This window comes from Ctenopharyngodon idella, chromosome 7 (genome assembly GCF_019924925.1).
Source record: "Ctenopharyngodon idella isolate HZGC_01 chromosome 7, HZGC01, whole genome shotgun sequence".
NCBI classification, from domain to species: Eukaryota; Metazoa; Chordata; class Actinopteri; order Cypriniformes; family Xenocyprididae; genus Ctenopharyngodon; species Ctenopharyngodon idella.
Genome location: NC_067226.1, coordinates 8083292 through 8107032, shown reverse-complemented (window position 1 = coordinate 8107032; position 23741 = coordinate 8083292). Strand labels below are relative to the sequence as shown.

At 37.6% G+C, this 23741-nt stretch overlaps 1 protein-coding gene across 1 annotated transcript; it reads left to right on the top strand.

The window, feature by feature from the left end:
* The first annotated feature begins 378 nt into the window (after positions 1–378).
* Positions 379–15422, top strand: slc17a6b (solute carrier family 17 member 6b). Its single transcript, XM_051901772.1, has 12 exons — positions 379–1149; positions 2527–2782; positions 3334–3452; positions 5539–5653; positions 6078–6165; positions 6456–6542; positions 6909–7051; positions 9573–9722; positions 10316–10448; positions 10665–10775; positions 12383–12510; positions 12856–15422. Exons 1-12 carry the CDS (start codon positions 1064–1066, stop codon positions 13195–13197), a joined length of 1758 nt encoding a protein of 585 aa, XP_051757732.1. The 5' UTR covers positions 379–1063; the 3' UTR covers positions 13198–15422.
* Positions 15423–23741: the final 8319 nt, after the last annotated feature.

Genomic DNA, 23741 nt, shown 5'->3' with positions numbered 1-23741 from the left:
ACAATTACGATTTTATCAAAGTAACATCAAAATGCCTTATCCAGCATTATTTCCAGTCATTAGAAACAGGTTTAGATTCAAAATTATCTGTATTGGCTACGAATTTGACACGCGTACAGACAATAGCAATTTTTATTTTTTTCTGTGGAGGACAGTGAAACAGAGAGAGGGAGGGGGACTGCGAGGTATGTGTGAATTATTAATACGCTTTCCTTCACACCAGCACACGCACTTGGAGGGGGGAAACACCCCTCATTCGGTTTCCATAGCACCGCCCCCAGGAGGCTTGCACGGCCTTTGATGGAAAACAAGCAATAGGTATAAAAGCACAAATGTAGAAACTTCGAATGTCACGTGTCTTTCATATACGCATCGAAAAACTATCATTTGCCGCACGTGGAACATAATTCACAGCATCTAAGGACAAAATCAAAGAAAATGTGAATGGAATGTGTACATTTTCCGCCCTCTCTAACCCCTCCCAAAGCAGTGCACCGCTGCTGGCACTCTGACGGGAGTGATCCGCCTCGAGCACAGCACACTGCTAGTTGGCAAAGGAGTGGCGGCGGGAGCTCGCGCCGCTCTGAACGCGAGACTGTCGCTGACCTTGGTGCTGAAAGCTTGTCACCTCCTTAAACTGTCACTTTGCACCTTAAAAAGTGACATTACGAGACAGGAAACAGGACCAGTTTTTCTTTTTCCCTCTTATTTGATTATACATATTTGTTTTAATCCGTTTTTTTTTTTGTTTTTTTTCCAACTCGTTTTGAAGCGAACATTAATTTGTTTACTCAAATCTGAGATGGCATCGCGTGCCCTTATCGCGCGCAGGGCAGTTTTTGAGTTTATAATTATGAGTAGACAGAGTCAGACCACTTCTGATATCTCTCTTGTGTAGGCGGATTTTTTCTCTTCGCCCTGTGAACACCGTCGTGAATTTTCCTCATCCGTCTTACTGAATCATTGATCCGCTGGGTATCGGTCCGGTATGCTCTGTCATCACACACTGTGACATGGTACTTTAACATTACCGGGAAAAAACGAGGGATTATCACATTTGGACATGGAGACTCAGAAGGAGCCTGGTTTTATGCCCAGCAAAGAGGGGCTGAAGCAACTAGCAGGGAAGACACTGGGGCACGTTTACAAGTAAGATATTTTAACATTATCCAATTGATTTAGTCATTTTATAATAATAATATAGGCCTGCATATGTGCGTGTTGTGGCTCTAAATACATATAAACTCTAACTATAGCTATAACTGAACAGAAAAATTACGAATTTGTTGCTAGTTTGACCTGTTCAATAACGAGTTTCCCCAGTCGGTTTTGGCGTCACGCCTCACGGAGACGTGCAGAAAATTATGTAATTCTGCATAATCTTGGGAGGAGGGGATGGAAGCATGCAAGTTTTTTTTTAATCTTTAAAGGTTGTCACTGTAATCCGGCTATTAAAATGCATTTTCGGCTGAATAGTAATCGTTCAATTAGAGAATCCCCTTGAGTGTCTCTTCTTTTTTAGAGTCCATAATACCTGCAAAAAGACCACGACTGAAATCATATGAGAAAATAATTATTTAGCGCTGCTCCTCGAAATTTTGTAAATTTTGTGCGAGTGTCTTTTAAAAATAAAATCTTCAAAATGAAAACTTTTTGTAATCTATGAGGGGGGGATCAACCGCCTCGACAATATGAACGAATTGTTCTTTACCTTTCCCCCATCACTACCTTCAATACACATGTCTCCTCATATTTTATTTTTTCGTTTACGCATAGAAATGTTTTTCTGAGTATTTTCTTTTATTTGTCTACTGGAATTAAAAAAACTGAATTGACAATTATAATGCAGTTAATGTGCATTTTATGCAGTTTATACGTGCAAAATATTACAAAATAAAATGCATTTAATTCCGTCACATGTGCTAATGAAATCATATGCATGAATCGAAATTTATGACAAAAAATATATCTACATTTTTGCGCGTTAATTTATTGAATCTATCTTCACATACCAGCCTATGTGTTTTCATTAAATAATAGTAAATAAATGTACGCAAATAACTCTCTTTTTGGATACCTATGGCACTGGTATAATAATATTAATATCGTGTTAGTGAATATCAGTGGACCTTAAGCTGTGTGAATGTAAATAAGGTGAAGGTGAAGGGAATGCTGCAATGCGGTACAGTGCGCTTTACAGCAGCACACAAAGTATATATGGAGTTTACATAAAAATCTCTGTGGGGGAAAAAAAGAAGAATGAAATAATGCAAACTATTCCTGCAGGCCATTTTAATAACTATTGTGTAAACCTGTCCGTGCAGTTTAGAGTAGGCCTACTAGTGAGAATATCTCAATTAAATTAAATGTCAAAAGGATATTTAGATTAGTTTGTACATATCGATGATTGCTGCTTCAATAAGTAAAAAAGTGGATACAACTCCTATTAATTGGTTCTTCCGGAATCAGTCGTTTTGCTGTTAGTGTCCTACAAGGAGTCTGACAATTTTCTTCTGACATATGCAGAGTGCTAGAAAGGAGGCAAAAACCTGGCGACAACATTGAATTGACCGAGGATGGACGGCCTACACAGACCAGCGAGAAAAAGCCACCTTTGTGCGACTGCACGTGCTTTGGACTTCCGCGCCGCTACATCATCGCCATAATGAGCGGCCTCGGGTTCTGCATCTCCTTCGGTATTCGGTGCAACTTAGGCGTGGCAATAGTGAGCATGGTGAACAACAGCACCATTCACCTGAACGGAAAGATCGTCATCAAAGAGGTTTGTGCGCGTGGCACGCTTGGATTTTATACTGTATGTCCACGTCAGCTTCGTGACACCCCCACACACAGCTCACAAGCTTACGCACACACACACACACACACAAATGCACAGTCTCCGTCTGAAATCAATTTATGAAAAATAAAAATAATAAAGGAAATAGTCCAAAAGCATAATGATTTGTGTTTGTTAGAAAAAAGGCCCCACTACTAGCCTGGAAAATATTGAAAACAAGTAGACTACTCATGCAAAAAAATTGACCTTGGTTAAATCAGCCACAAATTGATTAACTCTTCAGCTGGAAACTAATCCTTCGCTCTTGTCATTTCATTTTTTGCGCACAATAATCAATAAATATTTTGTTTGCTATGGGTTTACAAAAATAAAAGTTAATGTTTTCCCAAATAACGAATGGCTATATTTTAACCTGTTATTAGAGGTGTGTGGAAACGCGTGCGCATATTAGCTCATGAGGATGTTCACATTTTCAGTTGTCTCCTTTTGCACACAGGATTAGCAACCTGATATTTTCTGTTATTTCTCTCCCATAGAAGGCAAAGTTCAACTGGGACCCGGAAACAGTTGGAATGATTCATGGCTCGTTTTTCTGGGGTTATATTGTGACACAAATTCCCGGAGGATACATTTCCTCTAGACTGGCGGCAAACAGGTAAACCATTAGAAATATAATATTTTATTCAGATTATTTTTATCATTAGGCCTAGTATTATCTACCGTAATTAATTGCATTTAAAGTCGCATTTGGTTTATATTAGGCTACTTTCCACATTGCAATAGAACATAGTAGACTACCTTAAAATAGGCCTACTACGGAAAAAGCCTAATGGTAACGAAAGAACATTAATAATTATTAACACGTTTGCAAAAATAAATATTCTATAATTATACTTTATTCTATTGATAAATTATATTATTAAGTGTTACATGGATCATACCTAGATGTTTGTCCCTAATGTTGTAAACTGAGCCATTAAAATCATTGCAGCTTATGTCATACCTGGATACCTAGATGGTGTCGCCTATCAAAGCAGCAGGATCGCGCATAGAGCTTAAGCATATATCAGGATTCTGCCTCCGCTCAATGTAGAAACTGTCGCAGCATCTCCAGGTGTTTGTCAACCCAACACGAAAGCGGTGCGAAAGCCTATACTGCCTGACAAGGAATTTCGTTCTCTTGCCGAGACGTTTAAATTTATTAAACATTATTGAATGCAATAGGAGAAATAATTATTGGATGGTTTTAGTCTTAAGACATTAAAAATATCTATTTTAGAATAAAGGTAATATTTAAACAATGGAATCGAATTTGCATTTGCGAAATCGAGCTGCAAAGATTGGCTTGAGAAACGTGATGCGTTTCTCATTTTGTTTGAGGACTACACAGGAGCTAGCTAATAAGCCTACTATAGTGGTGACTACCGTGTAGCCTATTATTCAATCTGTACCTGTCATTGGAAGAAGAAGAGGATGATGGGAGGAGCTAATTTAGTTCAACCCAACCTCCTATGTTTTATTGATTGATTGACTGGTTGATTGTTTAAAGACTTGTAAATGACACGCATTGCGTGTGAAATTAATTTAATTAATTTTATATCTAACTTTATTTTATGCATTATTATAATTTATATTGAGTCATTTTTGTCATAGAAAAATGAGGAAAGGAGAAAGATCTCTAATACGAACTTTTTATTTTGGAAAACATCTCAAAACGTTTTTATTTGAAGGCAATGGTCAATTGTAAAGGCATATAGGCTAATAAATCACCGCTGTAATTTTATTATTATAATATAAACCTTAGCAATACTATTTTTATTCAAGCTTTCAAGGTGAAAGGAAATCAAATAAATAAACAAATAAATCAACGCTCCAGATAGGCAGAGGTAGAGAGTTAAAGCGCTGGAGCGAGAGTTCATTGCTATGGTTGATCAGTCTGCTTGTGTTCCAGTGTTGCGTGAGTGGCAGACTGAACGCTGACCCGTCGTGTGAGTTGTAGGATTAGACTGTGGGAGTGGGTCTGTGGGGCATTCTCCACCTGTTAATGAGATCCCGGGGGGAACCGTGTCTAATCTGCTCAATGAGGGGGGCATGGCAACCAGCCTCGGACATGTTGCCAGAGGGTTTGGCCGTGCCTCATATATCACACATCAATTTATCAAAAAATAATACTACCATGTCGGTACCTGGAAATATTTTGAACATTGGACACAATGTGTTCTCACTAAAACATCTGTCTTTGATGGTTGACTAACAGTGAACTAAGGTTGTTGTTTTTTTTGGTTTTTTTTAAAAAAAATCTAGAATCTACATATTAAAATGCTGGGCAATTATAGTTATTAACTCAGTACGTCAAGTCTTTGACATAACTGTCGTTGCTGAAATTATACAACAGTTCTCAGTTCATATTGGTTGACGAGATTGAGATCTAATAGAATCAGCGAGTCTCGTGCAGGAGAACTCCCTCAATCCGATTAGCGAGTGCCGGTGGGAGAGAGGTGAGAGGGTCTCGAGCGCTACAAGACGTCAGGAAAATTGGAAATAAATGGAAGCCCGTATTTCTTCTTCTATTTTTTTCCTTTTTCTTTTTTTTACAATTAATGAAGAACAGAACGCAGAAAGAAGATATGAATTGCACATAGCTGAATAGATACGCCTTAAACACGAGAAATAATGTAAAAATAAAATAATTCATTTTTTATTCATTCTATAATGAAGACATGTTTCCATCTGTTATTCAGGGTATTTGGCGCAGCCATTCTCCTCACGTCCACACTGAATATGTTCATCCCCTCAGCTGCACGTGTTCACTATGGTTGCGTCATATTCGTCAGGATATTACAAGGGCTTGTAGAGGTAAGAAAGTACGATTTTCTCTCATTTGATTCTAATTTCTTGTTTGCTAATAACGATCTAATATCATAACCCTCTATATTCATATCTAAAATTTGGTGAATAATTTTCAAAAACTCTCACAAAGAATGTGGGAATTCTTACTAGGAAAAGCCCATAGTCCTGCAACAATCAGTTATGGCCTGAGGATATTCTGAGAAAATTATAACCCAGGCTTTGTCTTTAGCACAGCTGTATTGATCTAGAGGCACATGTGCCTATACTTCCATCACGACAACAATGTATATATTATTTTCCTTTTATTTATAAGCAATGGGATATTAATTTGCATTTAAATAGATTTCTGTAATGTAACATTTTTATAATTTGAAAATCTTACAAATTTCTTTGTGATATAAAACTGATGTGTAGTTTTATTGTTCTCTAGGGTGTGACCTACCCAGCCTGTCATGGGATCTGGAGTAAATGGGCCCCTCCACTGGAAAGAAGCCGTCTAGCCACAACCTCTTTCTGTGGTAATTTCCATCTTTATTCTCTTTAAAACAAATATAAAGAAAACCATGTGCCATTATATTTTGTTTAGTTGCTATCTTAGTGCCTCATTATTGTGTGCATGTTAAAATTTAAATGTACATTTGTTGTTTATCCTCAAGAACTCTAGGAAACATTATTTATGCATGAACTGTACTTTCCCATGTTGTTTTAATGCATATATTCAGCAGTTGAAAGTACATTCAGAAAGCTTTTTTGTTTGTTTGTTTAAAGACAATTTCTCACATGGCTCTCATCCTCTCACGTTCTGTAGGTTCCTATGCTGGAGCTGTCATTGCCATGCCTCTAGCTGGGATCCTGGTGCAGTACACTGGCTGGTCATCTGTTTTCTATGTCTATGGTACGCGTGGTTTGTGTGCGCAATGCATGAGCCATTGTTATAGTGTAACTGTAAAGCATCATTGTGAATGTGCTTAACAGTCTTGATGAGTGTATTTTAGTAAGTGTAGTATGGATTAACTCACTGATGCTGAGTATTGATTTTTCCTCTGATGCTGCCATGTGTCTATCCTCTGTGCTGACACTGAATCTGCCTGTCCCTCTGCCAAGAATTAGCACGCTCTGTCTGGAAAGCAATGAACTGTAATCCATTTAGTTATATGAGGAGTTTTCAGTCAGCTGATCTTCCTGTCCGCTTCTTATCTGGCATCAATTTATGATGTTGCCTTTTAAGATCAGCATCTAAGAATTGTTTGTTTCTCTTTAGGGTGTTTTGGGATATTCTGGTATATGTTCTGGATCTTGGTGTCATATGAGAGCCCAGCTGTACATCCCACCATCACTGCTGAAGAACGCTGCTTCATTGAGGAGAGCATCGGAGAGAGCGCTAAGCTGCTAGGTCCTGCAGAAGTGAGTGACCCCAAACATAATCGTACTCCAAACTTCTGGCAGGATAGGCAGTGTTATCTCAGGGATATTGTGGAGTTGGATGGCTCAGAAGAAAATATCACAGCACAAAATGCTTGACTGAATAATTCAAGTCCTCTTTTAAAAAGAGACCATTTGACTAATGGAATAACATCCCCTCTCATGCAAACCTATAATTAAGCACCACTCTATAATGAACTGTTATACTAATACTCATTTGTTGCTTGACACAAATCTAATTCACATTTTATGGTTGTGCTTTGAAAGGTTTTAGAATTTAAGGGCATAATGTGGCATTGTCCATTTCTCTTGACATCAGGCTAATAATTGGCACAAGGATGGGATATTTTTTGTTTTAAGATTTTGAACTTCCTTCAGATCACCAGCTTTGATGGAGAGAGCTGAGACAAACCCCTGTTTGCAGTTTATGTGAACAAAATTATGACATTGCTGTAGTTTAAAAGTGTAAAACTTGTTTTGAGTGATTTGCAATTTGATAGAGGGTAAATGAAATCATAGAATATATTTAAAGTGCCCCTATTATGCTATTTTAAAGGTTCCTAATTTTATTTTGAGGGTCTCCTACAATAGCTTTACATACATCCAAGGTCAAAAACATTTTAATTTTCTCATAATGTACATTGCACATCACCTCTTTTTTCACAGTGTTTGAAATGGCTCGATAAAGAATTCAGTCTCTTTTAACTGGTCCTTTACAAGAGCTTTTTCTGCTCTGATTGCTCAGATGGCACAGTTTATTGTGATTGGTCTACTGCTTACAGTGAGTGTCGGAAACCAAATGTCCATTCCCATATCTGAATTTTAGCTCCAGAGGCTTCCTCAGCACTTGTATAAATGAACAGTAACAATGGTGTTGGTTTTACCGTATCAATTCCAGCACAGGTCCTCATCCTTTGGAAGTACATGCAATGTGGATTTGCAGTGCAGAAAACAGCATCTGCTAGACATGTTGATGACACAACATGTTGTTACAAAGCACTAAGTAGACATTGTTCGTGGCAGTGAAGACCATAGGCTGGCGTGATGCAAATTTGTTACAAACCTACGTAGATATGTTACATAAGTGAGACTGGAAATGCTGACGACTCTTTTCGACTTCTCATTTTCTTTCTTTTAAGACACAATAGCTACTTGTTGTGCACTTTGATCTTTAATTTTGCAGACCTTTTACATCCACAAACAGCTATATTACACACACTGCATGAAAGGTAATATTTGAAAAAGCATAATAGCTGAACTTTAAAGTGCCTCTATTATGCCATTTTTAAGATTCCTAATATTGCTTTGGGGTTCTCCTACATGCATGCAAGGTCAAAAAACGTTTTCGTTTTTTCATACTATACATTTAAAATCACCTAATTTCTCAAAGATTCTTAAATGATTCGTTTGAAGCAGTTCTGAGATTCAGATTCAGACTCTCTAAACCCCTCCTTTCTGTGAGCCTACTCTACTCTTATTGGTCAGATGACCCAGTCTGTTGTGATTGGTCTACTACAGACAGCACGTACTGAATTACAGCTCTGGAGGCTTATCAGTTCTCAAGAGATTGTATACAATGTATGGACAGAAAAGATGGAAAGGAGCAAGCTGGTCCAAACTGGATACTGACCCATCTTTCAAGAGCAAGCGTTTTGCAAATCTCACGTTGAACTCCTCAAGATTTAAGAAGCAGTTGTCAGTAAAATGACGAGAACACAACAAAAGATTGGGATTGTACTGCTGTGGTATCGTTGAAAAAAATTTTAACCACTGATTCTTCACAGCCTCATCATTCAGAAGTGAAAATGAAACAAATTTACTTTCAGAGAGTAGGACACAGCGTCTTCTCAACATAATGTTAACCACGCGAAAAAGCTACAGTGTTTGAGGGTGGGTCAAGTTGTTCGCGGGCAGACAACATAGAACATGGATTCGAATTACTGACAACTCGATTAGTTGATTCTTTCTATAGCTTTATTTATCGTGCACTTTCAGCTTCACAACTTTGTAGATCATTTAAATTCACAGACAGTTACATTACACATTGCATGAAGGTAATACTCGAAAAAGCATAATAGGGGCACTTTAAGTCAGGATGTGTTGAAAGCAATAAGGAGATAAACGTGTGACTACCAAAAAGTTATGCCTTTTATGTATAAACTTATTTTGTAAATCTATTGTGGTCTCATAGATTTTGAGGTAGAGGCTGAGATATTCTGTGTCACTATAGAGTGATTTTGTCACCATGAGGACATCTAATGAAATCTGTACCAACAAAGACATATTAGAGAAGTCTTGCACATCAGTTTTGATGCTATATTCTTATAAAATATCAGTCAGCTACTTTATTTCTTTGACTTTGGTGTAAATGCCATGCACTCCCAGAGATCAAAAATGTTCATTCATGCTTGCAGCATCAAGACATGACAGATAAAATCATTAGCAGTATGGGTATTATTGTAACACTTCACTCCACATGCTGCAATACTAATTTCTCCCACAGAAATACAAGACACCTTGGAAGAAATTTTTCACATCCATGCCTGTCTATGCAATCATTGTGGCCAACTTCTGCAGGAGTTGGACCTTCTACTTGCTGCTCATCAGCCAGCCTGCATACTTCGAGGAAGTGTTTGGCTTTGAGATTAGCAAGGTAATTTCAGTTTACCTTTTAAATTGTTATTTGTTTTATACAAACTGCATGATTGATTAAAAAATGAACAATTATTTAATCAGCAATTGGGTCAAAATGGCTAGCCTTAGTGTCTAAGTTGCATATGATTTTTGTCTATAATTCCAGTGTGCATCAGTAAATGGGTGACCTTTGTCATTCCCTAAGGTCTGAAATAGGTTGATGAATTATTCATTGTGAATAGTTCATGATGAATTATTCATTAATCATTTATTGGTGATTTAAGTCTGTGCTTGCATCTCATTTTGCTCTTGTTTCCTCACTTCCTACAGTTAAACCTGCAATCATGTCTTTACATCTAGTTATAGAATTAACATACTAATTAATGGTGATGCCTTGCATATTACAGTAATATTACGTCAATTTATTTTTTATCACATTTATCCAGTATTTCCTAAAAATGTTGCATAATGGTTGTGACCATTTTATTTTAGATTAGACTTTGGACTTTTCTCTCTGTTAAATGAAAAACATTGGTCAATAACTAACGCTTTCATTCTGCAGTGTGTTTTCAATAAGATGCTTCTGAGCCTGACGGCTGCTGTCTTATTCAGGTTGGCATGCTGTCAGCCCTGCCCCATCTGGTGATGACCATTATAGTACCCATAGGGGGACAGATAGCTGATTACCTGCGCAGCAAAAACATCCTGTCTACTACCACAGTTCGGAAGATCATGAACTGCGGAGGTGAGTGGAGCCTATTGCAGGAACACACACAGAGCCACACACCTCATCCATGGCTGAATTTTGGTTAAATCCATGTGAACTAAATGAGAATTTTTGCATCAACCTAAATATTCACACTGTTACACTTTCAGTACACCACTAAATATATATTTTTATTGTCATATATTTGTCCATTTTAGCTTAGTGAATTCATCCACATGTTTTTATCTTTGACAGGCTTTGGTATGGAGGCCACTCTATTATTGGTCGTTGGTTACTCTCACAGTAAAGGGATGGCCATTTCATTCCTTGTGTTGGCTGTCGGCTTCAGTGGATTTGCAATATCAGGCAAGTCTTTAGGGACACAGTATGTCTGATTTAAAGGGATAGTTCACCCAAAAATGAAAATTTGATGTTTATCTGCTTACCCCCAGGGCATCCAAGATGTAGGAGACTTTGTTTCTTCAGTAGAACACAAATGATGATTTTTAACTCCAACCGTTGCGGTCTGTCAGTCATATAATGCATGTCAATGGTAACTCCATCTATAAGAGTCAAAAAAACATGCACAGACAAATCCAAATTAAACCCTGCGGCTCGTGACGACACATTGATGTCCTAAGACACGAAACCATCGGTTTGTGCGGAAAAACCGAACAGTATTTATATCATTTTTTACCTCTGAAACACCACTATGTTTAACTGCCTTGTGCATCCGGTTGGTGAGGTCTGAACACGCTCTGACAACGGAAGTGATGTCTCGCACTCATTGAAGTATAAGCGCGAGACGTGACTTCCGTCATCAGAACGCGTTTTCAGACCTCACCAACCGGATGCGCAAGGCAGTTGGACATAGTGGTGTTTTAGAGGTGAAAAATGATATAAATACTGTTCGGTTTCTCGCACAAACCGATCGTTTCGTGTCTTAGGACATCAATGTGTCGTCACGAGCCGCAGGGTTTAATTTGGATTTGTCTGTGCGTGTTTTTTTGACTCTTATAAATGGAGTTACCATGGACATGTATTATACGTCTGACAGACCGCAACGGTTGGAGTTAAAAATCATAATTTGTGTTCTACTGAAGAAACAAAGTCACCTACATCTTGGATGCCCTGGGGGTAAGCAGATAAACATCAAATTTTCATTTTTGGGTGAACTATCCCTTTAATATTTTGCCTGGCAAACCTGCCGTTTATACACAACAATGACCAGAAAAACCAGCAATAAAAAGCAACCATACACAGCCAGGGAACACTGCAAATAGACACTGCCTTATTTGTAACAAAATACCATGTTCTCCTTTTATCACTCAAACACACTCTTCCTCCACTGCAGCTAGGAAGGAATAAATCGTTCTGCTGGACTTTTTAAATAATTCATACACACTGTCCCCTGAGAGCAGCCTCACATCCAGACAGAGCTCTCAGTGAGGGTGGAGCTAGAGACATCTCCGCTCTACAAGATGGCTGCTCTTTCTATTTTTAGTCTGAATATCCAACATCATGTTAGAGATGTGCACTCTTGATGCAGAACAGTATAGAACAGGAACGTAGTGTCTGAAAATGTCATTCTGTAATGTTGTTTGTTGCAGTGTTATTTTAGTATCACTGATATACTATTATAGTATTATGAATAAGATCATATTTAAAAAAAAAATGTCTATATAGTTTTATTAAGTCTTAGATTTTAGTTTTAGTAATTTTAGTACTTCAACTTCACGAAAATGAGAAATGTTGGAAACTAGCTGAAATAAAGTTAATATGTTTTTTTTTAATTTCAGTTAATGTTTATTTTAATGTAATGAAAATATTTGTAATGGTTTTAGTTTTAATGATAATATCCTCAGTTTGTTGTAATTGATGCAGTGCCAAAAATAGAAAAAAATATAACTATTTACACAGTTATTTCACTTTTGTCAGATGTTAATACAATGTAAACGTCTATTTTCCATCAGGTTTTAATGTCAATCATTTAGACATTGCTCCTCGCTATGCCAGTATCCTCATGGGAATCTCTAATGGAGTGGGAACTCTGTCAGGAATGGTGTGTCCTATTATAGTGGGTGCCATGACCAAACACAAGGTAAGACCACTTTGAATTGTCAGGTTTTTTCATTTGAATTCTAATACTATGTGTTTAGACTGGATGGATAATGCCTCGAATGGCTGATGTTGCTATAAGAAGGTTGAGTTTTTCTTATGTGGTTCGAGCAGCACAGCAGATTTGTTATCTTGATTCTTTTCTATTATACCTTAAATATGCATTATATTCTGATTATAAAAGGTTTTGTGTGACAAATTTTTAGATCTCTCTCCCTACTGTTTGTCAAAAGTGCTCCCGCATGTTTATTTCATGTGTTATTCTCGCAGCTCCCAGGATGAGTTTCTTTATGTCAATGAATTCCTGACAACTCTTTTATCCTTTCAGACCCGCGAAGAGTGGCAGTATGTGTTCCTTATCGCTGCCCTGGTGCATTATGGCGGTGTAATCTTCTATGGCATCTTCGCCTCGGGGGAGAAGCAGCCGTGGGCAGATCCAGAGCTAACCAGTGACGAGAAGTGTGGCTTCATTGATGAAGATGAGCTGGCTGAGGAAACGGGGGACATCACCCAGAGCTACGGTGCCCTGGGAGGTCCAGCCAAGACCTACGGTGCCACCACGCAGTTGAACGGAGGATGGGCAGAAGGATGGGATAAACGAGAGGTGTTTGTACAGGAAGGTGTGGAAGAAGAGGGTTACGGATACAGGCAGGGTGGGGATTACTCCTAGACCTTGCAAATACACACGATCACACACACGCACATAAACATACAGTGGCGGAAAAAAGTATTTGGATACACTTGGACACAAGTCACAGTTGAAAACATGAAAATTTCATTGCATTAAATAACAAGATATCGAAGTGCAATCTGCGACAAATCACCTTTTCTTTAGTGGATGTATGAAGTGTCTATTTGAAGTGTCTTCATTTTTAAATGAAAAAAAAAAATGTATATGTATGTAGTTACATATAAATAATGTATATGATATATTGTTATATCATCAAACCTAACAAACTTGTTTTTGTAAGATGTTTAGCTTTAAAAAATGAGATTTTTGTTATCTAATCTAATGTAATGACATTTATACATTTTAACTATGACTTAAACGTCCAGATACTTTTTGAGCCACTCTACATACAGCACAGTATAAAAATATATGCCCACACTGTAGATTTTGTAGTGTCTGTGAGTTCTGAAAAAAAAAAAAAATTATCGATTAACGTGTACAAAACCCTAAAAATTGTTGTACGTTTGCACAAATTTAAATGATCAAATCTAACATTTAAATATGGATTTAAATGTGTCAATTATACAAAGGAGATATTACATATCAAAATTGGCTAACTTTAAATGTTCTATGTATTAAAAAAGAGTAACTTCAATTCAAGTGCAATCACACGTTTTTCACCTCATTATTCTGAGCCTTTGCAACATACAGTTAGTCAGGCAACTGGCTTCCAGAACTAAGGCTCAGATAATGAACCTGTCTGGAGTCATCCATGGAGAAATACTGCTGTAGAGAATTCCAACCAAGCAACTGGTTTCCACTGTCTTTTTTCTGATTGCACTGAGAGAGCTGTACAATGTCATTTAACAGCACAACAAAGCGAGTTTGTTTATAACTCATGATGTTTTACTTGTCCATCGTATAAGTCGTGTTTCTGAGAGATTAAAGAGGACTTTGGTCTTTGACACTGCAGATAAAAAAGCACAGTTTTTATTAGATGATGACATAAAAGCAACAAAACAATGTTTCTCAAGCTCAGCAGGTTGTTTCAATTGGATGGTGCTGTTGAATTTGGTGTTTGCTGTAATAGATTGGAATTTAGATAATTGGAAATGCCTGGGAACATTATTGCAAAAGCACAGAGTGTCAAAGCTACAGACTCTTTAAATTCCATTCTTTTAACTCCATGCCATTTTGACATCTGTGAATGTTAGTTATGCATGGGTTAAAATTGTTTTTGTTTTTATAAATGTTGTCTTTTTTATTATTTTACTATAACTATGTTCTTTTACTTCACTAAACTGTTACTGATATGTCCATTTCTTTGCACAATTAACCAAAGGTAACCTGTAGTATGGGATTTTAGCTGGGATGGGGGTAAAAAGTGTCCATTGGGAAAACAAGGGAGAACCTGTGTAAGGGCTGATACAGTCCTAGCAGCAGGTAATAACCATATTCAATGTACAAAGCAATAAAGCCATGGTAACAGTTACTTAGTCACTTCATCCAAAAATATGAAACACGTTAGCACATTTAACTGTAATCATTTTGGTTTAAATGTTTTGTGATGACAATTTAAAAAAAAAAAAAGAGAAAAGATTCAACAATTACTTACTGTTAAAGTATATAAATATATATATATATGAAAATATATTTAGATTTAGTAAGAGTCCAGTGCAACTCTCTTTGCTGTGAAGAGTTTGTGTGCTGGACCCACTCACCAGAAGAGAATGATTCTTAAGTGTCACCTGCAGCTGCTTCCCGTGTGAAACTCTTACCGGGGTCCTCAGCTCCGCAGGTGGCCGCACCTCTGTAGTCGTCCTGTATGGTTGCCAGTGGTTGCTTTTTGAGAGTATGTTGTTGTCGGGTATCTTTTACGTTAATCCTCTCTTTTTGTCCTTCCCCATTGTTTCTGGTCTGTATTTTGTCTGTGGCTATAGAAGCGCTTCCTTGCTCCCCTCTTTCCTCTTTTCTCCTTGCATTTTCCCACTACTGTTGCAATATTCAGTGACACAAGGATTGTGTGTAAAGGTATTCAAATATCTTCAAAAATGACAGTAATTTGCCTGATGATGTTGAGGTACCTTATTCTTGTTTCCTGCCTATGAGTGAAGTGTGAATATATGGCTTCCTTTTGCTGTCTTACTGTAAATGGAGAGGTTTGTTGATGTGAAATTGAAATGCTCTATATAGCCTTTTTTATATAAAATTATAACAAAATTGTACTCGCCTGTGTTGTTTTACTGTGATTCTAGTAAGCTTTGCAAGCCAAAGACTCCCTGCTTAAAATTATGGAGAATTTACTGCCAGTATGTTGGTGTCTGATTACAGTCGTCAAGCGCAATGTACTTTGTCCAACTGTTATATGTCTGCATGTTGGTAAATCATATCTAAGTTTTTAGCCCCAACATTGGTTATCTGTCACGCATATAGCATCTGTGTCCTTTCCCTGCTCTAGTAAAATCAATATAAGGGCCCCTCGAGATCAGCAAAACCTATTGACCACACAAACCTCCTAATGGAGGCAGGAAGGAGGGGCTGCACTTAGAAGCTGTTTAGAGGATGTGTTCAGACTCAGACTCATCAGCATCGCTCATGCAGGAAACCTACTGCCTTCCTAAATACAGTGTCGTGTATCGTTGGCAAACAAATAAAAAAAAAAGCATTTGTAACTGTTTTTCAATGAATATTTTGAATGGTATTAATTATTAACTAAGTTTAGAATTTTGTAATTTAGAGCATCCATTGCCTGTTTAACAAATTTCCCTCAAACATTTAATCTTTAACAAAAGTATGGTCTAAGATTTGAATGTTAAGCATAGATATGGAAAGTTTAAGTTTGTTTGAGCCTATGCCAGTACTTTCAGATAGATGAAAATCCACAGTCCTCTGATTCAGACACATTCGCATCCCTGCAGAACATCACACAGTAAGAGAGGTGCAAATGAGACACTCGCCTGCCAGACACGGGCAGAAAATGTCCTTCTCACTAGCTTTAGAGGTTGTGACCTTAGTCTCAGTGTAGGGCATTGCTATCTATCTATCTATCTATCTATCTATCTATCTATCTATCTATCTTTGTCTCTTTTTCTCCCCATTACAAACCATCGGGAGATAATTATTTGGCTATTATATCGGAGTATACAGCAAAGGAAAAAAGGATATTTGTACTAGTTACGAGTTTCAGATGTCACAAACAGCCTGGAACACAGCCGAGTGGCCCTGTGGTTTCACTACAGCAGTCAAAGTCAAGCTACAGTCCCGCTGGAGGAAATTGTCACAGTCTGGACTATGTCCAGCTTTACCCTTTCTCTCTGTTACATTGTGTAAGTCAGTTACTAATTGGATAACCTTTCCTTCAGCGGCTGATTTACATTATCAGATTGACTGAAGAAACGCGTTCACACTCGGGTGAACGTAATTGAAAGCTTGTCAATTGAGTGTGGACGTGTAATTGCTCTCAGTGAGGTTTTGTTCAAATGCCACAAACAAAGATGCACAGGTTACTATTGTCACTGAAATACTGATTTAAAACACAACTCTAATAACCACACATTCCAAGGTGGAGACTTTAAAGGGTTAATTCCCCCAAAAATGAAATTTCTGTCATTAATTTCTCACCCTCATGTTGTTCCAAACCCGTAAGACCTTCGTTCATCTTTGGAACACAAATTAAGATATTTTTGATGAAATCCGAGAGGTATATGTCCATAGACAGCAATTTAACCACCACTTTCAAGGTCCAGAAAGGTACTAAAGACATCGTTAAAAGAGTCGACGTGACTGCAGTGGTTCAACCTTAATTTTACGAAGCGACAAGAATACTTTTTGTGCGGCGTGTGCGCAAAAACAAAACAAAAATAATGACTTTATTCATTAATATCTTCTCCTCTGTCATTCTCATATGTTGTTTACGTCCAGCGCTTCCAGGGCCCTCATTTATCAACAGTGCGTAGAAAAGGTTCTATATTTTGTCCTACGAATGAAATTTTGAATGTGCCTAAGTACAAGAAAATCCGTATTTATCAAACGTGCGCATGCAGCTCTACCAGAAAGACTCGGGAGGCAAGATAACGAAACAATAATATTTATTACCAATCAGCAAGCAAAATATCACAAGATAAGGTTCTTTGGTGTAGGCCCCGCCCGTAGCTCACATCCTGAGGGTTGCAGACTTTGAGTCTCCTGCCTGAAGATGAAGGCAGGGTCTTAGCCGACCCCCGGGAAGTATGGACAGGGACCATCCTGGTGGTGGTGGGGAGGATGGAGGTGAAGGTTTGCGTCAGCATCTGCGAACTCAGACGTGTAAGTACCAATCTTTTATACTCCCAAGTGTTAGATAATGATTTAAAACTAGACAAATGATAAATTGAGTGTTTTATAATTAAAGGAAACACAGGACATATGTGGATTGCTTAATGCATACTGTGACACTCTTAAATGCTTTTTATGTGTAGTGTCGCTATTCTACCATTAGATTCTCTGCGTAAGCATGCTCAGAGGTGTGCTTATATTTACACACATTTCTACGTATAAGTACAAGTTGGTGAATCCCACACTTTGCGTGAAACTGTTCTTATGCACTCATCTACGCACAAATCTGTCTGTACGCACCATTGATAAATGAGGGCCTAGGTTCTTTGTCAGAACGGTGAATCATTATTGGCCGGCTCCTGCTTCAGCATCACACGCATGCGTCGTGCTGCTCACGTGAACAGTGTCGGCCAATACTGAGCCGGCGTTCGGACGTAAACACAGAAGCCTTTACTGTGTCACCTGTGTGATGATAATAACATGGAAGAGAAGAGATTGTTGAATAACGGAATTATTTTTGTTTTGTTTTTGCACACAAAAAGTATTCTTGTTGCTTCATAACATTAAGGTTGAAACACTGTAGTCAAATGAACTGTTTTAACAATGTCTTTACTACCTTTCTGGACCTTGAAAGTGGTGATTAAATTGCTGTCTATGGAGGAGTCATATACCTCTCGGATTTCATCAAAAATATATTAATTTGTGTTCCGAAGATGAACGAAGAACTTACAGGTGTGGAACGACATGAGGGTGAGTAATAAATGACAGAAATTTCATTTTTGGGTGAACTAACCCTTTAATAATAGCACAATAGTTAAATTTAATAACTTTTTAAATAATAATAATCATTAACTTCTATAATAATATAATTAATTTTGAATATAATATTTTAATACTTCTATAATAATATTTTAATAATAATATATTTTTAAAATGTGAATGTAAAATCATACCCAAGAATAAAGTAACCAGTCTTCCTCTTGACAACTCATTTATAAGCAGGTTTTATGTTGAGCTACTGCTTTTGCTAATTAGACAACCACAATGAGACATCACTTGTGACCCTATTACTCGTGTTTACTCTGGTTCTCTCAGCCGTAGCCGTCACGGATGTCCAGCACAGATCGCAGTCCACGCCCTCCTCACTTAGTCTTCATTCAAGCTTCTCTGTTCTGTCACACTAAGAATAAAGATGAGAGTATGCACAGACTATACTGGCATAATAGCTTAATATTAACGTGTAAATACTTATTTAGAAGCATCACTGTAAACATAAACCTGTGTATTTTTGCTTGTGTATGTGTTCTTGATGGTGGGTGGGGGCGGGTGTGCATCCACGATTGGGGGGCAGGTGTTGCAGTGGTCTCTTGGGGCGTGGAGGGGTGGTGTAGTGAGACTGGAATCACTCTTTGATGACAGGGGCATGCGTGAGGACCCTGAAGACTCGCCTCAACCCATAAATATCCCCTGATCCCCTCATGGACAGGGGCAGGCGACTGGTTGGCGTTCTGGGAGAGAGAGGGAGAGGTGAGGGTAGATGTCTATGTAATCCATCTCATGTGTGAGGGGGAAAAACAGTGAATGAATGAGCTCTCATATTAAAACCGAGTAAGTCCCTTCCCCCACTGGCCCAACTCTCAGTATCCTCATCAATTATTCCACAGTCATTAAATTCTCATCTATTCCAGCAAAGGAGCATATAAGCGAATGGAAAGGAATCTTTTTATGTAGTTGTTGTTTATGTGGTATCACTATCTCAAACCCTATATAAGTGTAACTGTTCATTTCAACATATACATTGGGAGAATCTGGGCTTTCCCACTCAGCTCCACCCTTTAGAAACCACCTGACTGCAGGGGTGTGTGAGTGTGTGTGTTTGTCTATAGCCTTGGGTGGGTTTTTGTGTCAGTACTGCATGCTGACGTCTCATATTCACATCCTGTGATCAAGATTCACATCATGTTCAGGTGCTGGAAGAAGAAATCTTGTGGGCGGGGGAAGTCTTGATACAGAAAGAGGAAGCCATTACAGCTGCTGAAAAAATTCAGCAGATTATGGACATGAATATCTGCTGCTGTGCATTATTCAACAGATACATCTGTTGAATTCTGTTGCAGAATTTTAATGCACTATTTTTATCATTTTAATGCATCGCATGAGCAGTATTGTAGCATTAGCAAGACTAAAAGCACAACCTGAGATCTTGAATGACCTTGTGTCTATTAACTCTATTCTGCAAAGTGCATAATTAAGAAATTAGGTATATTAAATTATTTTAAAAAAATAGGGTTTTATGCAATAACGATAAGATGATAATTATTTTAATATTATGGCTGATAACCACAGAGCCCCTAAAGGGACATGGTGGTGGAAAAAAAATATGAGATGGGAGGAAAAATAATAAGTCAATGCTTTTGCGTTCTCTTGCAAATGTTTTGTGTTTTCTTGAGAAACTTTGCATTTTTGCAAGAGAAGGCAAAAGCATTGACAAATAATTTTTCCTCCATCTCAGGGGCTATGTACACTCTAAAAAATGCTGGGTTAAAAACAACCCAAGTTGGGTTGAAAATGGACAAACCCAGCATTTGGGTTGTTTTAACTCAGCGATTGGTTTGTTTTAACCCAGCAGTTGGGTTAAATGTTTGCCCAACCTGCTGGGTAGTTCTATTTAACCCAACTATCGTTTAAAAATTACTGTATTGCTCTCTTAAAATGAACCCAAAATATGTTGGAAATTAAAATTTATAAATAAGTTTAATGAATAATGAATAAACAATTATCATTTATTAAATTGCTTGTTAATAAATGTTTACCTTTTTATTATTATATTTGCCTCTAGTAAATGTGTCTGATTTTTAATTTCCAACCTATTTTGGGTTCATTTTAAGCCAGCCATATAGTCATTTTTAAAAAATAGTTGAGTTAAATAAAAAACATTTAACCCAGCCGCTAGGTTAAAACAACCCAATCACTGGGTTTGTCCATTTTCAACCCAACTTGGGTTGTTTTTAACCCAGCTTTTTTTGGAGTGTAACATATTGTAATGTACAGTTGTCATTAACATTAACATTATCATTAAATTACTAATGTTCTTTTAAATATGAATAGATGACTGCAAATGTAAAAGATAATGCAAATGAAGATGCACAATAAAATATCAAATTTCAGTCGTTACCTAAAAACTAATATCAGCCATTAACTGTTGTGGTACATTGTGCATCTCTATAAGCAATGGCGCTCCTCACCATCATCTGAATAGCAGAGTGAGTGACAGAGAGAAGAGAGAGCGACTGAAGGACTCAGGGGAGAAGCCTGACCTTTAAACAGAGCTGGCTACCAGTCCACAATGAGACGTGCGTCCCACAGAGAGGCAAGACACAGTGGAGATGGCGCATAGGAAATGGGCATTATGTTGCGTATATCAGTTAACAATATTTAATGCAATACCATACACCTTATGTATGTTTTTAAACATTTTGTGGAATTCTTTAATGTTTTGAAGCGCTGTAAAACTGCAAATGCTCAACAAATGTTTTACTTCTTTTCCCCACTTGAGCAAATATTATTTTTTTAGTTATATTCATAACAAGAGAACTTTTCCACATATAAATGACAGAATTACGAAAATTAATGACAGAGGGAGAGAATTAGCAATCAATTAGTGGAGTCATTCTTTGTGTGTGGTGGTGAGTATGTGTGTGTGTGTGTCAGTGCTGCCAGACTGGGCTTTATTTACTCAGCTCTCACAATACCCCTTCACCAGATGGGAACCAACAGAGTGAAGGGGGAAAGAGAGAGGAAAAGAGACACAGAGAGAGAGGAAACAGAGGGAAAGAGAGGAGTGGGAGGTGTGTGCCCCATACTCAGAGCCATGAGGACTCCTTTGTTCCTCATCAGACCCCTATTGCAGCATGGCAGGGTGACACAGGCTGGCTGTAAAATCTCATTAAAAGAAAGAGAGAGAGAGACAGGCCTCAAGAGGGCTTGAGATCCCATTAAGACGTCGACATACAGACTTCAGTCATTCAGCGCTGTGGACTCCTGTCAACATGCATGTACAGAAACATCAGAGAAAAAGCTTGAATTTTATCAAAAACAAAATACAGAAAAGCTGAAAATGGTCTCCAAGAGAGAGCAGAGCATTCTAAAAGAATACATAAATAATTTAATAAATGCCTAAAATAATCAAAAGAAAAAGAAAAAACAGAAGATATGTGCATATATAGTGGCCAAAAGTGATGTCCGGACTAGGTAAATTAACATCTTCACCCTTTATTCAAATATTCTTAAAAATTGGTTAAAGATTTTGTAAGCATATTGCATATAGTTGTGCTTGGAGTCAATTGTTTTATTTAAAACATGCCTAATGTTATAGATGATCTATGTTTGTTTCTGTTTTGGGTGGGTTTTGTCACGTTTTAGTTCAGTTTCCTGTATTTCAGTTTGTTTATGGTTTCTAGTTGATTGATTATCAGTTTCACCTGTCTTTCATTTTTGATAATTGGTTTGGTTGTGTATTTAAGCTCTGTTTCTTTCGATTCATTGTCTGCTCTCGTCATGTTTTTCACGATTGCTCTGTTCCTGTTTCTAGTACATGTAGGCTATCTTAAGGATTTTATTTGGCGTCTTTGTTGATAAAATCTAAAACTGCTGCGAATAGATCTGGGGGGTATTCCAGAAAGCAAGGTTATCTTACCGTCAAACATACCCTAAACTCTTGGTTGATTAACCCAAACCTTGCTTACTTGAAGTATGCTGGTTCCAAAAACGCATCCGGGAGGAAGTTCAGTCAACCCAGAGTATGTTCACTGTTAACACACAAGACATTCTCAACGACAGAGCGACAAATCGATGATTCACCATAGAAATGGACGCTAAGAAAAAGTGTGCCTTACTACTTCTTTCTTCTTCTTTTGTTTAATGGCTATTTATATACTTAGTGCATATCGACACCTATTTGGTGGTTGTGCAATCATTTTTCAATCGTTTTGTTTAAAAATCTTTAATCACCGTGAATAAGAACTATATTGTAGATATAATATTGTGCTCAATCTGTCACGCCCACTGGAGCCTCATCAGGCTTTTTTGTCAAATAATTTTCAGATAAATACCAGGTTTAGTGTTTTGTTCTTTCCTTATATTTAAAATATTTTAAAAATATATAAATTACATCTAAATATGTCTAAATAAATACAGTTATATTACATAGATTAGTTCATTGATATTATATCTTTCATGTTTTTTCCCCCACTGTTGCATAAATATATATACCCACAGAAAAACACACATGGTGCCCTGACTCCCCCACCTCATGGGCCTGATTATTGATTTCACTCCTGTTGTGTAGACACCTCCTCTGCAGATTTGATTAGTCACACAGAGGTGACAGAGGGGAAGTAAAGCTCTTAGATTAGAGAGAGTGATGACAGAGAGAAAGAGAGAAGATGAGAAGACAGCTTGAAAAAGGGTGCAAACTTTCCTCTGATTGATGACTTTGTGCATGTGTCTAATTTTGGAGTAATATTTTGAAATAACGAGAATCTGATGTTATTTTTTGTGCTTAAATTAATCTGCATGTTTTTCTTTATTTGAATATGCTGTCGTAATACATCCAATGCTTTAATGTGTTTTGCGGGAAGTGAGAGATCACATTATGATACCTGCTGGTTTTTCGGGTTTGATGTCATCATTAATTTCTTCATGGCACCTTGCTGTCTAATGCACTGATGAACTGACTAACTGCTTTCTTACTAATGTGTCTTTTAACTGCTGCTAAAAACACACACATTGTGGAATATTTCTTTAAATCGCATTTTCCCGTGTGTGTTTGTGCTTATGCAGGTTTCACAGCGAAAGAGTGCTAAATCACACACCCTGTAAAAAAGCTAAAAGTGAAAATAAAATCTTTAAGTGTGAGCACACATCTTAGACAGCTCTCAGGAGAATGCTTGTCCTTAACACTCTTCTTTTAGTTAACATGTCATGGAAAACAGAAAAATCTGCAGAGATCATCCTGCTGGGTTTAGACAATGCCATTAAGTAAACTAATTCTACCGTAAGATCTGGAACCAGCTTTCAAAGAACTAGCCAAGTGAGGACAGTTGGTAGCAATTTGAGCTAAATAAAGAAAATTTAATGATGACCAAGAGTAAGTGAAAAGGTGTGGGCTGTTTGTCAGCAAACACATTTTGCCCTGCATTCCCAGGACAGATATTTAGTCTAAGCAGATT

What these genes read in the sequence shown, in the direction of transcription:
- slc17a6b (XM_051901772.1), top strand. Translation starts at nt 1,064, where the DNA reads ATGGAGACTCAGAAGGAGCCTGGTTTTATGCCCAGCAAAGAGGGGCTG. An exon ending in ACACTGGGGCACGTTTACAA is followed by an intron (nt 1,150 to 2,526) that starts GTAAGATATTTT and finishes TGACATATGCAG; the next exon opens with AGTGCTAGAAAGGAGGCAAA. An exon ending in CAGTGGATTTGCAATATCAG is followed by an intron (nt 10,776 to 12,382) that starts GCAAGTCTTTAG and finishes ATTTTCCATCAG; the next exon opens with GTTTTAATGTCAATCATTTA.